The sequence below is a fragment of the Heteronotia binoei genome, chromosome 12 (assembly GCF_032191835.1).
Source record: "Heteronotia binoei isolate CCM8104 ecotype False Entrance Well chromosome 12, APGP_CSIRO_Hbin_v1, whole genome shotgun sequence".
NCBI classification, from domain to species: domain Eukaryota; kingdom Metazoa; phylum Chordata; class Lepidosauria; order Squamata; family Gekkonidae; genus Heteronotia; species Heteronotia binoei.
This window is the reverse complement of record NC_083234.1, coordinates 50,840,278-50,856,687: the sequence shown is the minus strand read 5'-3', so window position 1 is coordinate 50,856,687 and position 16,410 is coordinate 50,840,278. Positions and strand designations below refer to the sequence as shown.

General features: G+C 51.0%; 1 protein-coding gene across 2 annotated transcripts in view; it reads left to right on the top strand.

The window, feature by feature from the left end:
- The first annotated feature begins 9,861 nt into the window (after nt 1-9,861).
- GFRA2 (GDNF family receptor alpha 2) overlaps nt 9,862-16,410 on the top strand; it is a 111,332-nt gene continuing 104,783 nt past the window's right edge. For both annotated transcript variants that reach the window (XM_060251064.1, XM_060251063.1), the window contains exon 1: nt 9,862-10,304. In XM_060251064.1, coding sequence (XP_060107047.1) covers nt 10,265-10,304 — 40 coding nt within the window. In that variant the 5' untranslated portion in view covers nt 9,862-10,264. The remainder of the gene's footprint in view (nt 10,305-16,410) is intronic.

The following is a 16,410-nucleotide window of genomic DNA, read 5'->3' as shown; positions in this document are numbered from 1 at the left end:
CTTGCTGTAGATCTTCCTTAGACTGTTGACCCTGGACTTCTCTCTTAGCCCTAAAGCTCTGAGGAAAGCTTAAGGGATTAGTAGTCATAGAATCACAGAGTTGGAAAGGACCATACAGACCATCTAGTCCAATCCCCTGCTCAATGCAGGATAAATTAGAGCATCCCTGGCAAGATGTCCAGCCACTCTGTTTAACGATTGCCAGTGCGAGGGAGCTCACCACCTCTCTAGGTAGCTGATTCCACTGTTGAACTACTCTTACCATAAAAAGTTTTCCATAATATCCAGCCAGTACCTTCCCACCTTTAATTAAAACCCATTATTGTGAGTCCTCTCCTCTGCTGCCAACAGGAATAGCTCCCTGCCCTCCTCTAAGTGACAGCCCTTCAAATACTTAAAGAGAGCAATCATGTCTCCCTCCCTCAGCCTCCTCTTCTCCAGACTGAACATCTCCAAATCCCTCAGCCTTTCCTCATAGGGCTTGGTCTCCAGAACCCTGATCATTATCAATCCAGGCTTGGCTGAAAACACAACCTCTATCATTATAATAATGCATTATGGATCTCTTTCTCCCTCTACTGGCTTACAGAGAAGGAAAAGAGCTGAGACTGCATCCCAAGCTGGAAGGATTGGTGAAGAGTCAAAGGTTCAGCCTGGAAGAGATGACAGAAATTGGGAAGGTAGCTGGCTATTCATGCAGTAGTCCCAGAACAGTCACACATCGTTCCCTCTGCAGAGAACTTATTTTGTCAGAGAACCAACCTCATCTGTGGGCATTTGTGTGAATGTAGCTTGCCATATTTTTTTGTCCAGAATTGTTGAGGGCAGTGGAGTCATTTTGCTGAGAAAGAAGAAGAGGAAAGGCAGTCAAAGCCTTCATGTGTCTGAACAATGAATCCTGTTTTACATGACTGCTTGAGTGTACAAAAGAGGTCCACTGAACCAACATACTTTAGAATGGCACTATTATCTTAATATAATACACATCTAATGTACCCTAATAGCTCCTGATGGGCCAGTCTGGAATGATCCTCATGGGATCAGCGTTAACTTATATTGAAAGTCTAAAGTCAAAACCTCTTCAGTTTAAAAAAGAATGAAGGCACTCACAATTTCACTCATGAGCCAGAAAAGATGGAAATTAATTCAGAATGTGAGAATCGTTCCCAATTTTTTTGGATTGGGCTGTTGTCACTGTGAGCCTTTTTGTTCTGCCCAGTCTGGTGCTCTGGATTTATTTCTTTTATTCCATTCATAGGTCATTTAGCTGCTACTTATACATTATGCATCATTTATAGCCTATTCATACACAGCTGACACACAGGTAACATTAAAGACGGGCACTTTGTATAAGGAAATTTGGGTGCAAGGAAACAAGAAGAAGGTGCAAAAAGGAAACCTTGCAGTTTGGATTGTCACCATGGAAGAGTAAGCTTTTGACAAGGATTTTTTTTTAGTCAACCAGAGAAGACAGACATTTAATTGCATCCTTCTTTGTAAATTAAGACTGACACCTTATGTGAGCAATGCATTTTGTACTCATTGACAACTTAGGGTGCAGACCTAAGGACACTTTCCTGGGAGCAAATTTTGTTGCAAAGCCTGGGACTGATGTCTGAGTAGAACAAGGCTTAGGATTGCTCCCTTAGTTTTTTTGCTGCCACACATTCCTTGCTCCTTTGAGATATTCCCCCACGCACACATATTGTCATTGGTATCAAGCCCACCCTTTCAAGTGCACGTTTCATGATACTTTTTGCCATTCCGCCAAATTCTTTGTAAACACTGAAATAGTGCTGACCTCCTGGCACCCCTAAATTATAGTGGATGAGACTGAGGGCTAAACCAGCAAATTGATTTTAAATTTATTTAAAATGTACCACTTGTGGCCTGATCAGCAGGACTCAAAGCAGGTCACTGTAAGTTTAAAAAGAAATAGTATCTCCCATCAGTAGAAATGCAAACAAAAGGAAGCCACACACTTTGCTCATGGGCTATGGAAGGCACAGCACAGCACAAGAGGTCTTGATTTGCAAAACTTCCGCTACCTGTGCAAAGTAGAGACTTTCCTCACATCCATGGGAAGCCTGTTCCATGCTATTGATCAGGGTTAGGCTACATTAGGGGTATATGGCTTAAAATGCAAAGGAGCTCCTGCTAGAATTCCACCCCTGGTTGTAGCTATAGAGAAAGCTTGAGCCCATACAGTGATGATTTTTACCAACCTAAGTGGTCAGTAAAGGTAACCACATGGAGCCTAAGGTGGAAGTCAGCATGACAGGACATGATGCAAAGTCAAGGGGACAGGCTGAGCCTCCTGTTTCCATGTTTTTGTATTTTTTGTAGTTTGTGTATGTGTGTGTGTGTGTGTGGGGGGGGCATGTATGCCTGGAAGTCCTGGCAACTTCTGGTTACTCCTACTGGGGCATGGAGGACATTCAGAGAAATGGCTTGATTCAGCCTGCCTCTGCATCCTGGCTTGGTATTCCTTGGGGGTCTCCCATCCAAGTACTTGTCAGAGTTGGCCCTGCTTCGCTTCTGAAATCTGATGAGATTGGGCTTGTCTGAGCTATCCAGGTAAAGGCCTATTTCCATGTTTTTGGAACACAATGGATTCATCTATACTTTTTCTTAAGCTGTGGTTTTTATTTTTAAAAAGATTAGAATTTCCTTGTTTTTTGAAAATGAAACTCATTGACTTGCATTAGTCCTCAGTGTTATGGGAGGTGGGTGGCAAAATGTATTCTTTTTGACTTCACAGGGAAGTGCCACAGCAGAACAGCACTTACCAGCAATGATTCTAAAAACCTGCAGAAAGAGAAAGATAGAAAGAAACCCTTCAGATGCTTGAAAACATTTTAAATGATTTTTCAGAAGACTGTGAGTTATTTTTTTTTAAAAAATAAACATTATTGTGTTGATGTAATGTTACATTACTGCATTGTTGGAAATACGCATAGTCTTGGGCAACAAAAAGAACACCTTTCCAAAATCACTTTTAAGAACGAGCTGGAAAAATATTTTTTTTTGTTATTCTTTCTCTTGGGATTGTCCTCTGCAGAGAACCTGCTGCACCCCTGGCTGCCTCCCCTGTGTTCTGCTGGGCAAGCAGATGCTATTTTTATTTACCAAAGAGCGGGCGCACCATCCGAGCACATGCTTAGAAGCTCCCTTGCCACTAAATGAATTTTGTAAAATTGGGACAGAAATCTCATAACTTTAGCAGCATAACAGTAGATTTCATGAACCAGGTAAGGAACAGCTTTGGATTATTTGTGAATCTTTGACAGAATGTATACCCAACAGAAATTTCTTTTTTTTTTGTGGGGGAGGGGAGTTTTGCACAACCACCAGTTTTAAACCTTCACCCATCAAAGCCATCTTTTTAAAATGTCCACATGACATTTCATGTCATAGGTTTCTGCCATTTAGTCAGATTTCTGCCTTTCTTTATGCTAAATTTCATACTGATGGGACAAATGGCCTTAATGTTATGAATGAATGTAGTTTTGGGGCACCGTTAAGAGTAGAACAGCAACAAATGAACATGCCTCAACTCTGTAACTGTTCTTGTAGATGTATCATGCCAACGTTCAATGAATAAATGAACCAAATATGGTCCAGGGTGTGGCATTTTCTATGCACCCTTCTTAAAATTCCTAAAATGCCTGCATGCTCAGCAAGGTTGGGAAATCTAATCCAAGCTTTTAGATCCTCCCTAGTTAAAGAATGGTATCTCAGCAGATGTCCAAAGAAAGCATTCAGCCCCAAGACAGCAGGCATAGTGAAAATCAGACCAGAAGAGAGACTAAGAAAGGCTATTTAACCATGCATTTCCTCTGTTTATTTCAAAGAAACTCTGTGATTATTATACAATTCCTGCTGCAGTGTAACTGTCTTTCATGTTTTAAGAGTGATGATGTTTTTGATTTTATTCTGTATTCTTCTTTATAGTACACAGTTTAAAATAAATAACCTCCAAGCCTCATGTGGATTCTTCTCAGTGCTAGGCTTACATGGACACTGCAGGTCCCTTTTTCCCCATTTGCCATTAGTTGTGCATTAATGAACCAAATATGGTTCTGTGTTCCAAAGAAAAGATGGATTTTCTTCCCTTGCAGAAACCTACTAAAGTTACCAGTGCACAGAATCCCCCACTCCAAGGGAAAGGAGTGTTGGTGGCTGATTCTGCTGTTCCTTGGGATTAAACTGCATAACTTTGCCCTTGTCCTGGCTTATAGTCTTGTATGAGTGGGTTTCAGTGGGACCCAGGGGACAAGACTATGAATCATCTTCAGAGGGTGTTAAGTGTTTGGTGATAGTCCCCTAACCCGTCTGTCAAGTGCCCATTAGAACTTGGAGGAGGTAATTCTTCCCACGTGAGGCCTAGCAGGGGAACCAGTGTATGAATTAGAGAATGAAAGGTTTTGAGTTTGGAAAAAGACAGAGAAAGATGACAGACAGCTGTGGGCAGAGGCCAGTTGAGATGCTGATGTGACCCAGGAGCCGTGTGGGTCTGAAGCAGAAGAGCAAAGTTTGAGTCCACTGGCACCTTTAAGACCGGGGGAGGGAAGGCAAACTTGCTTAGAATAAACATTAGATGTCTGAGAGCTGCAGGACATGAATGTCAGATGTTGGAAGGAAGCAAGGAGGGAAGGAAGGAAGGAAAATAGATGGGGAGGGAGGGGAGGTGGAAAGAAAGCAACTTTAACTTTAAATCACTTCTCCAAGCTGCCAGCTGGCTTGGAGAAGTGATTTAAAGAGACAAATGACATCTCCAAGCTGGCCGATGGGGCGGTGAGGGCTTCAAGAGCCACACAATATCTGTGAAAGAGCCACATGTGGTTCCCAAGCTGCAGTTTGGCCACCCCTGTTTAAGATCAACAAAGAATAAAACTTTGTTGGTCTTAAAGGTGTCATGACTGGACTCAAACCTTGTTTGGATAATGATGCTGTTACCCACTGCCTCTTTCTGCATTGGCCAGGTCTGGAAAGCGTAGCCCCTGGGCACTGCCACTGCTGTGGCTCACCTTGGCTGCTTCCTCCTGCCAATCAGTGGCTCTCTAGGGTGGTGGTCCACCAGGAACTTTCCCCTGTCAGTTAAATTGCTTGCCATCAGTTGGCTGAAGCACCATGAGGGATCTCTTTCCCCAGGGATTTAATATGGGCCATGCAAGAGTACCTCTTTGCCTCCAGCTGTGTTCTCTTTGCATATTCCTAAATAAAACAAGTGCTGCACAAACACCATAAATCTCCAGCTCTTGCTGGGTCTCCTCCAAAAAAGGAGCTAACCCAGATAATGCTAACCCAGATAATGCTGCCATCATTCAAAGAAGCAGAGAACAGCATCTCAAACTAAGGAATAGTCTCTGTCCAGCCATTTCCCTTACTGGCACACATTTGCTGGGCAGTTTGAGATGCTGTTTCAGAAGCCCCGGCTGCAGAACTGACTTGGGGGGAGGGGGGAGAGCAGAGAGAACTTTCTGTTCTATGATTTCCTCCCTCCCTTCCCTGGCCTGTGGAGAAAGGAAAGTCACAGTGGCCGTTTTCCCACTAGCGTTTGCTCCGGCGTAGCGCCCCATTTACCTCCGGATCTTCTCTTGGATTTCGCACATGTTGCTCCGGCGCTGCGCTTTGCTCCGGCGCTTCAGGGATTTTACGCCGGAGTATGTTTTTCAGCAAGTTGCCGGAGTTTCCGAAAACCTCCGGATCCACTCCGGATCCACTCAGCGGAGTTTCCTGTGCGAAATCCATCCACGCCGGATCGACTGCTTTGGGGGCGTCACCCTCTCCCTTTCCGTCCTCCCACCCCATCCACCCGCTTGGCCAATCATCAGCATTTCGCGGCGCTTCCCCAAAGTGCCGGCACGGCCATTTTTTTTTTTAAACTTCACAGTTTTGCGTAATAGCGATATTTCGAAATTAACAAATAGAAAAAAAAAAACCCTCCTGGAATAGCCTCAATTGGCACTTCAATTGGTTTCGTTAGAATTTTTTTTTTATTATTGACTTTAGTTGCGTTATTCCGCTGTTGCGTTATCTCGATAATGCGAAAACGACCATTGCTGGGGGGGGGGGGAATGTAGTGCCGGTGCGGGCCACAGCGTCCATGTGTGTGTGTTTTAAGAAGGGAATGCCTCCCTCAGCTGTGCCACCAGGATTTCTGGACCTGCACAAAATCGCCATGTATAAAATGGGAAGTTGGAGTCCTGCATTCTTCTCCCTGGCTACATTCCGCTCGGTTAGAAAGTAGACGCGACCGAGCTCCTCACACGCGCCACAGAAGGGGAAGGAGAGAATGGAGCGGGGGGGGGGAGCTCTGGCAGCAGGAATCAGTCAGGTCCCCGTTGCAAGCGCCAGCCGGGGAGGGGAAAGAGAGCGGAGGAAATTTGGGGGGGGGGGGATCTAGTGCTTCAGAATTTGGGGGGGGGAATCTAGTGCTAGGATTCTCCACTGTGAATGCTTCCGTTAATACATAAAGGGCTGTGGAGGATTCTACAGCTGCAGCCAATCCATAAGCAGCAGCAGCACACGTGATGCGGTTTGTCCAAGAAATGAAGGGGAGGCAGCAGCTCGATGTTACGTTAGTACGTTAGTACGTCATTACGCGACCAGACTTGCGCTTAAAAAAAAAATGATTGACAGGGCATCGGACTCAAGCCGATGCCAGTGGGAAAACGATTTGAGCCGGGGCTTCAGGGAAGGCGACGCCGCAAAGAGTCACTAGTGGGAAAACGAGAAAAATGCTCTGGACATAATTGCGCCGCGGAAAAAGGGGAGCAAACGCTAAGTGCGAAAACGGCCAGTGTGTCAAGAGAACAGAGCAAGAGGGAGGGAGAGCAGAAGCCCTTCAGGGCTCTGCCATGTGACATGCCAAAAGTGAAGCCTTGTCTGGGTTGCACACAGCGCTGAAATTTAGACATCACACCAGTACGGTGTATTTGGTGCTCTGGTGCAGCTGAAACTGTCAGATTCAAACACTGATGAATGGCCTTGGGAAAAAAAATCCAGTTTTTCTTAAAAAAATAATAATCCAGAAATCTTGAACCACTCTCTCTCTTCCAGTTTATAAATGGAAACTTTGATTTCAGTTTTTGCTTTTGAAAAACTGAAATGTCCCTTTCAGCTTTACTTCCATGATGGCGGAGAGATTTTGGGCTGGCTGTCACACCCTGGAATTGACAGGTCCTCTGTATTTGGATCCCGTCACCATATGAATTTAGCATGCCCCCCCCAAGCCCATTTGGTAATGTGGAGATGAACTGCCTGAACAGATTCACCCATGTTCCTCCACCTCATTCTGCCACCGCCCTCTCCTTCAGAAATACATTGCACTCCGTATTTCTTTGACAACAATTTGCAGTCAGTCTCTCTCTCTCTCTCTCTTTCTCACTCACATACACACAGAGGGGTCATTTTGTAGAAAAATGAGTGGTGGAGCTCATCCAGGGATTGTTATGCAGCTGCACCTACTATTCAATGGACAAGGTAGATAGGTGGGGAGGAAGACAGCGAACCCTTAGAAAGGTTCAGGAGCTGTGCTCCTGTGAGTTCCTGCTGAATTCAAGGCCTGCACACACACACACACACACACACACTCACATCCGCTAGGTCATGTCAGACCAGGTTTTGTAACCTCGCCAGCCCCTCAATTCTCCTGCTCTGGTCCCATCATTCTGGAGACTTCACCTAGCCAACAAGGAGACTCAGGCAGAATTCTCAGAGGGGAAGTTAGGCAGCAGAGTCTCCTGCAAGGTCAAGGACAGCAGGGACATTTCAAAGACGTGCTGCCTGGGCAGAAGTAGGGAGAGGAAAGGCTGGAAGATCCATCCAAGGGCCAAAGTCAGGAGCCTCATCTAAAAAGAGCTGAAAGGAAATTTGTCCATTGTGGAGCAAGCCTGGGGGTATTTGGCTGTTTCTTTCTGTCAAGCATGATAAGTGTGGAAGAAGCTGAGTTCATAATAATAAGAACACAAGCAAGTGTGAGAATCCTGCAGGCCACACATAGATGCCAGTTTAGCAAGGAGTGATGAAGGCAATGAAGAGGTGCATTGGGTCTTCAGGTAGGCAGGGAAAAGAAAGAAGCAGGCCAGGCGCCATTGGACCAGAAGGAGCACTGCTCCCTGTGATTCCAGGAGGACTGGAATAAAGCACTGGAAGCAGCATTTGCAGCAACCTTCCCATTGTTAACCCAGAAGCAGGGCAATCCTCACCTTCTTCCCAGATTGGAACCCCTCAGTCATGTGTGAGACCGCAGCTGCCCAGAATGGCACCTAGAGAAAGCCAAGACTTCCCATTCGGCCCCTCCCCCATTGGTCAGTCAAAGATGGCTCTCCAAGCAAACGTGGGTGGTCCCAAGCAGCACTGGGTGTTAATGTAAAGTACAGAAGCTCAGCTGGGGTAGGGTGGGGGTCATCTAGTTGTCTTCACTCAGAAGGGGAGAGTGTTAGAAAGAAACAGGCCTGTAGCCAGGATTTTAAAAGTGTGTGTGTGTGGGGGGGCGCATGTAGAAAAAGTCAGGGGGCACTTCGTGGCTCCCCTCCCTCCCTGGCTGCTTCTGTGACTCAGGGTGCCTGACCTCCCCCCCCACCCCCTGCCATCACCACCACTCAAGGCCCCAGCAGCTGCTCCTGGGTACCCCGCCCATGCAATTTAAATAATGGGGGGAGGGAGGGAGGGGGCGGCCTCCAGCCTCTCAGCTCCCCCCCTGGTGGTGGCAGGGGGATGGGGGAGGAAAGGTCAGGGCCCCCAAAGTCCCGCCCACCGCAGCTACAGGCCTGGGAAGAAACCTGCTTTGCTCCTGCCCAGAACCCCACTCGCCACCATGGCTTCCAAGCTCAGAGGTGAAGGGAGGCATTCCCGCTAGAAACCTGATCACTAATCCCGGTACTTTGAGGCTGTTCAGTGGCTGGGGAAAGGCACGCAGAGAGGCACCCACATCCACGCTGCTTATCTATGGGCCATTCAGGATCCCTGCCCTGCACCTCCCCTTTCTTTTTGCACGGGGGGTTTGTGTTGCTCGGACCGATCCCTGCTTGCAGTCCCTCCCGGGTTCCTTATTTTCCCACTCAGCCTCAGCGACTCCTGCTCTTTCAAACCGCTCCCCTCCGGGAGAGGAAGGCTCTCCTCAACTTCTACATCCCGGGAACCAGCGGGCAGTGCCCTACAAAGTGCCCAGAGGTTGTCCGAAGTCCTCCGAGGTAGGAGGAGGCCCACCCAGAAGCAGTCCTCGGAACGAAAAGGCCCCCCTCGGCCCTCCCCGCCCCACAGGGCCAGGGCCAGGCCCACCCAGACACGCAAGCCGCCTTTGTTGCAAGGGGGCCGGAGCCGCCCCTTCCGAGCACTGGGGCGTCCCAGGGCAGGCAGCCGCGGCCATCCCGCTCTCCCTCCCCCTCTCTTTGGCACGACCAGCCTTTCGCGTGCGAGGGGGAGTGGATGCAGAGGCCGCGGTCGAGGGGAGGGGAGGGGAGGGGAGGGGTGCGCCCTTCTTTGCCGCGCCCCTGCACCTGCCGTCGCTTGGGAAGGAGGGGCCGCCGCCTCGACACTGCCTCTCCCCCCCCACCCCCTGGCGGGAGCTGCGGGCCCGGGCCGAGGAGTCAAGGCAGCAGCCCAGCCTCCGCCTCCCCGCCCTCGCCCCTCCCTCGGGGCTCCGCCAAGGGCCGCCCCCTGGGCGCAAAAGGGGCCCGCCGCTCGCGCTCGCCCTCCTGGTGCAGGTCCCCTGGCCCCAGCCACTCCGCTCGGGGCCGCTCCGCTTGGCGCGCCTTCAGGCCGGCGGGGAGGGAGGGAGGGAGGGAGGCTGCTGCCGCCGCCGCCGCGGGTCCGTCCGTCCGCCCGCCCGCCAGTCTCCTCCTCCTGCTCCCCCCGCCGGTCAGCTCCGCGGCGGCTGCGGCTGCCTTCGCCTCCCTCTTGGTGCTGCTCGGCGTCGGCGGCGTCGGGCACAGAGTCGGGCAGAGCCGTGCGCCGGGCTGGATGGAGCCGCCGCTCTGAGCGCCTTCCTCGGCGTCGATCTGCGGCTGCCGCCGCCGCCGCTACCGGGAGGAGCCAGGAAGGCAGGCACGATGCTGCCGGGGGAGCCGAGGACCGCGCCTCCGCCTCGCAGGAGCTGAGCAGGAGGAGGACGGCGGCGGCGGGGCGGGCTGGCCGGCCGGCCGAGCGGGGGCTTCTTCGGGCGACGACGACGGTGGCGGAGGGGAAGGGGCGCCCCGGCGGCGGCGGATCTCATCGGAGCTGCTCTTGCGCCGCCGGTCCGAGGGATTTGCCTACCATGACTGTAGCCGGCGTCTTCTGTCTCTTCCTCTCCCTCGGTGAGTGCCCCCGGGAGGGCGGGCAGGCGGGCAGGTTCCTGGACGGAGCTCGGGTTCCTGGACGGGGAGGCGGCGTGGAGGAAGGGGGGGGGGCAGCCGGTTGGAAGTCCAAGGCTGGGGGGTGGGAAGAAGAGGGGCCGTGTTGGAGGCGCCGAGTGGCCGCCTGCCCGCGCCCGGGTGGGGATTAGGGGGCTGTTGCGGCTCGTCGGCGAGACGCCCGGGCGGTTCTTCTCGCGTGTAGGTGGGGAGCGCGCGCGCGTGCCGCGGGGCGACCGCAGGAACGTTTCAAGGAGAAGCGGCTTCTGGCACGGAGTGTCTGGCCCGCGAAGCCGGCGCCAGGGGGGAGCGGGAGCGGGGGAAGGAGGGGCCCGGTGCCCGTCAGAGGGTCGCCCGCTTTCCTCTCTTCTTCGCCCCACCTCGCGCCCGCACTACAGGAGCTCGCCCCCGCCCCCCGATGCCCACAGTGGGCACGCAGCCGCCGCCTCCTCGCTTTGGAAAGTTGAGTTGGGAGAAGGCGAGGAGGGGGGAGTCCATCTTTTGTTGCGGTCCGGCCGGAGCTGTGGGCCGGGGGCGGAGGAGGAGGGGGGGCTTGGCTGGCTTTGCCCGGAGGACCTGCCCTGCCCCTTGAGCCGGGGACCACCGGATCCCTTGCCCTCTCCCAAGCAGTCTCCTGGCAGTCCGTGTGCCAGCTGCGGTCTCCGGCAGGAAAGCATCTTTCGGGGCCGGAGGGGGTGGCCGTACAAATCCACAAGGTGGGGTGGTGGAGGTAGGATGAGGACACGGATTCCCAAAAGGAGATGCGCAGCGAGGATCAAAGTTCTAGCGGGGCCATCCAGCTAGAGAGAGCCTCCCCCCCCCTCCCCACCTTCGGGCTGAGGAGGGCAGCTGTAAGGCTGCTGGCTGGGGGGTCAAACCTGGGGATGCTTAAGGTTGACTAAGCGGGCTGGGGCCAGGCTTCCTGACTGGAGAAACAGGCATCCACCAGACTTGGAGGCTAGAACTCCACATCAAAAAGAGGGGCTCCAGAGTTCGCTCCTCCCCCCCTCCCCACAACCCACCCTGGCTAGGGGAAGTGCCAGCGCCCCTTCTGGAAAGTCAAGCAGGATCCCAGGATTTGCCATTGGTGGAGAAATTGGTCCGAGGAACTGAGAGACGTTCTCTTTTCCTTTGCTGGGCACCGCTGGGCAATTCTCACCTTATTCTCAGCAGAGGCAGCTTCTGCGAACTCTTGCTGGCTGTTACTGACTTGCGGCTCCTGCTATTGCCTAGTGCAATGGAAAAGAACCCCCTTCTCCCCATGGAGGGCTCTTGGTTTGGACCCGCTGCTCTTTCCCCTCCTGTTTTGTAGAGGTGCGTAGTGGCTGCGTCCCAAGTCATGTAAACGCTGATCAATGCGCAATGTCTGGTTAGGAAATTCACTCCCCAAAACCAGGGCCCTGGCAGCTACTGCAGGAGCACATGAAGCTGTTTTCGACTGAATCAGACTGTTAGCCTGTGAAGGTCAGCATTGTCTTCTCTGACTGGCAATGGATCTTCAGTTTTCAAGTAGAGGTTTTTTTTTTCATATCTGCCCTCTTCCTGATCCCTTGAACTGGAGATGCCAGAGATTGAACTTGGGCTGGGACCTTCTGCATGCAAAACAAATGCCTCTCCAGTGAGCATGCCCTCTCCCCTCAAATGACCAGCAATAACCTGAGCAGGTGAGGGAACCAAGGACGGCAGGCCAGGGTAGGGATGGCTACTGCCACACTGGCTTAGAGCCCTGCTGGGTCAGACCAATAGTCCACCTCCTAGTCCACCGTACTGTTTCCCACAACACCTGCTGATCTGATGCTCCACAAGGCCCCTAGGAGGAGTGCAGAGGCAGACACCTCCTGCTATTGCACATCTGTAACTGGCCAAAGGTATAATGCCTCCAAACCAGGAGGTTCCATTTAGCCATCTTAGCTAGTAGCCATTGACGAATTCATGTATCTTCCTACATGACTTGAGACTGTTATCCCTCTTTAAAGCCATTGCTGTATCCCCTAGCAGGGAGATCTGCAAGTTAATTCTGTGTTGTGTGAAGGAGCACTTCCTTAGTCTGTCCTGAATTTGGTGCTCCTGAGAGTCAGTATTTTGAGAGAGGAAGAAAAACAAGGTTTGACACCAGGCAGAAAACCTCTCTTGTGCCCCCTCCTTAGCCATCTTTTTCCAAACTGAAGAGCTCCGCGTTCTTTCATCTTCGTAAGGAAGAAAGGTGCTTTTACCCCTTGCTCCTTGGGGCTGTCTTCTTCTGCACATGCCTCCCCTTGGGGGTGGGGGAGTGAGGATGAGCTCCAACGCTCTGGCTTTACTTCCTCAGCTTTGCAAGGGTGCCACACAATGGATACCTTCCCCCACCCCCTCCCGGCATTCGTGAAAGGTGGGGTGGGGTTAAGACTGCTGTTCCTTCCATGTGATTCCCATGGAAGCCTGGGGTTTGGAGTGGGAAGGGATATCTTCTTGGCAGCCTTTCCGGCCACTGTCCGGCTTCTTATCAGGGATGAGCTACCGTCTGTAGGAGTGGCATGTGTGTGTGTCTTTCCCGCGGTTGCAGCAAACTGTGGGCTGGCAGTGAGGAAGGTGTTCAGGGGAGGGAAATCTATTACAAATGCAAAGTTGGTACCCAAACAAATGCAAGGCTAGAATCCCTGCTTAGGTAGTGAGCATGGGAATAGTCCAGGAATTGCTGGATGCTTTGAGAGGGCATAGGAATGCTTCTGAGCACTGTGTCCAAACCTCTGAGAGCTCCATAACGGGGTCATTTGCACAGAGCAAGTTGAATTCCAACAGTAACATCCCACCTTGAACTGTGAAGAGCTAAATGGGGGCATTCTCATCCACTTTGTCTCTTAAAAGGAATCAGAGAAGGGCTCCGGAAATGGGGTCACACATCATATCAGGAAGGGGAAAATCTTGACCAAGAATCCCCCGTCTGGAATTACTTTTGGGGCCTGATCCAGGACTTGCAGAAGGCCTCTCTGGATGAACCTCGTACCAAGCAGCTTTGTGTCTCCACTGAACAGGAGGGAGCCCCAGCAAGAGTACTTCCAGGGTATACATTGGCCAGTTGCTTTGCTGGGTATCGCCCTTGCAGATTGTGGCCAGACTTGTCATTGCTGCTGTTCAGCACGTTGCACTTGTTTATTTGGAGGGCTGCCTGACACCACAGAGCTTTGGGGTTCCTGGATTCTTCTGAAGATTCTCATCTCTGCCTTGTGATGAAAACTAGTCCCAAGTGCCCATATTTGTGTATGAAGTGAGAGCCAAAAGAGCTCCACAGCAAACTGATGATGGAGTTGAACGATGGGAGGATTCAGCATGCAGCTGGGATGAATTTGCATAGGAAAAAGAGTCAAACTGGATCTGAAGAGGAATTATGCCAAGTTTTTCTGAGTTTCATTTTTTTGTGCTGAAATGTGCATTTTGATGCAGCAGGGTGTTTTTTTTTTTTTGAAAGGCCTGCAAAAATGTGGACTTTATGGACTAGCTCAAGAGTTGCAAAACTCCTTGGAGACTTAAAAATGACTTTTGGGGGATTCCCCTAGCAGGGCTTTCCATTCAGGATTTGGACAAAAATAGCGAACCATCAAGAAGAGCTGTCAAAATGCAACCTGAAATGGAAACACTTTTTTGGGAAACAGAGGAACTGAGACAGGGTGGATACTTTGGGCTCAGATGTAACCAAGCGACTACTTTTCAGCCAGATGCTGTTTAAAATGGTGTTGGCTGCCCTTCAGTACTGCCAGACTTGGTTGTCTCATATTGCCCTTGGCTGTGGAGTGAGCTGGGCATTTGACCTGCATGGATCTGTGGAAGACTGATGGATGAATGCAGCTTTTGGGCAGAAAAGGATGGGTAACCTTTTCTGGTTTTCCCACTGTGAGTCTGTGATTAACAAGTCTGTTTTCTTCTTGAGTCTAAAAAGGAGTGCTCATTAAGACTTTACCTCTTCTTTGGCTTTGATGCTGGATACACTTGGGTGCTTCTCTGCAAACAGCAGTCATCACCTTCTACCCTATCCCCACTGGTGGTTGTCACCAGGGCCTTTTCCCCTGGGGGAATATGGTAGAACGGAGTTCCAGAACTTCTTTGTGGAGACAAAATTCTCAAAAAATGTTTAAAAGTTCATGTGGGGCACCCAGGTGTTTCTTTTTCATTTCCCTCTTGAGAGTTCTGGCACCTCTTTTTCCAGAACACCCCCCCCCCCCCAATCGCCACCTTTCTGCTGCCTTCCAGGTCTGCCTGAGTGCAAATTGATCCTGGTAGGATAGCCAAACAAACTCACAGGGATACTGCATTGATGGCGGAGGCTGGTTTGACTTTCTCTTCAAGACTACTGAGAAGGGCAGGGACTAGGGGTACAAAGTGCTAAGTGGCTGGAAAGCTGGGCAAGATGAACCTCAGAGATGATAGCAGCATCCCTGTTCTACAGGTATCTTCTCTGTGTTTTGATGTGTCTCCCTCAAATGTGGCATGTGTGGGGCTTAGAGGGAGATGCATGTTGGCTCCTGCCCAGCGTATCTTGTTCTCTGTTGACACTACCAGGAGGTTAGGAACATCTCCTAGGGAGGCTGTGTTTGGTTTGCTGAATCCCATCCAATTCCTCTCATTACTCCAATCCCTGTCCCATGTAGCTTTGGTCCATGTAAGTCCCTTGACCCCCAGCATAGCCCTTTGGGTAGTCAAAGGGGACCCTCTCCTTCCTTTTTCATCAGTCCAAACTCCTCCACCTGATTTGTAAACCAAGAGGCACATCAGGCTGGGAGAGAGTGACTGGTCCAAAGTCACCCAGCACAGCTTCTCTGGTAGGTGCAGATTTGAACCTGGGTCTTCCCCAGTCTCAGTCCAACACTCTAACTACTGCACCACAGGGGGCTTTCTCTACAAATAAACCTTTCATCCTGTGGTCTAGACCCTTGCTCCATTGCTGAAGCATATCTCCTCCCTTTTGTACAGCTCAGGGAACAAATGATTCCCTTCAGGGGCAATGCCGCATCGCCCCGATGCCACTGGCACTGACAAGTGGTCCTTCAGGATGGAAAATGAAAGCTGCTTTTTATACAGCTATCCACAAAGGGCCCGAGGCACAAGTCATTGGGATTTGGAGTGACCGCTGTGTTGGGCTGGCAGCACTGGCTCATCTGGGTACCAGTGAAGGTGTCACTTTGACTCGTGTTACGGTTCAGAATACAAACAGCCCCACCAGTGACATCCTTCCCCTCAGTCCCTGCAGTTGCAGCCCTGTCTCTCATGGAGCTGCCTTCTCCTGAGTTACACCCTCAGCTTGTCCAGGCCAGTGTTCTCTATTCTGACTGGAATCAGCTCTCTGGGGTCCCATCACTTAACCCCTGGTTCTTTTAACTGGAGATACTGGGATCAAACCCGAGACCTTCTGTACATAAAGCAGATGCTCTCCTGCTCAGCTGCAGTTCACAGAACAGTTAGAATTGAGCCCTGTAGCACATTCAAGACCAACACAATTTTCGGGGTATGAACTTTTGGGAGTCAGAGCTCCCTTTGTCAGATACACAGTTCACAGAAGGCTGCCTTTCTACTTGTCTGGCTTATTAACTCTTCCATGCTTAGCCTCCATTGTCTCAGGTTAGTCCTAGGCTCTAGCCTTAGTTGGGCTGCCCCTTGGTTTTTGCCTAGACACATTGTGCCAGAAAAGTCAGGCACTGGTCCTGGATTGTAATGCCATGCCTCTCTCAGCCTGGCCTCACCTTTGTAAGCTTGTCAAGCAGGCATGGAGGCTGTTGTGCAGTTCCATTCAGCACCTGAGTAGACAGAGCCCACAGTGGCAAGGGCACAGCCTTGCAGGGATGGATGTTAGCATGAGGAGGAAGGGATTACAGGTTGTTTTGTTGTGGCTCAAAGAAAGAGCTTGCAGTGGGACGTGATAACCAATGGGCATTCTGAACCATGCTCAGGACCATCCTATTTGCTTCATGCTCTGGGCAGACACAGGAGTTGCTCTTGGGCAGAGCCCCCCTCTGCCTGTAGGTGTCACTGTCTGACTTGCATACTTGGCAGGAGGTGACCTGGAGATGGTGCATCTGTGCCGCGGACTCCCACCAGCTTG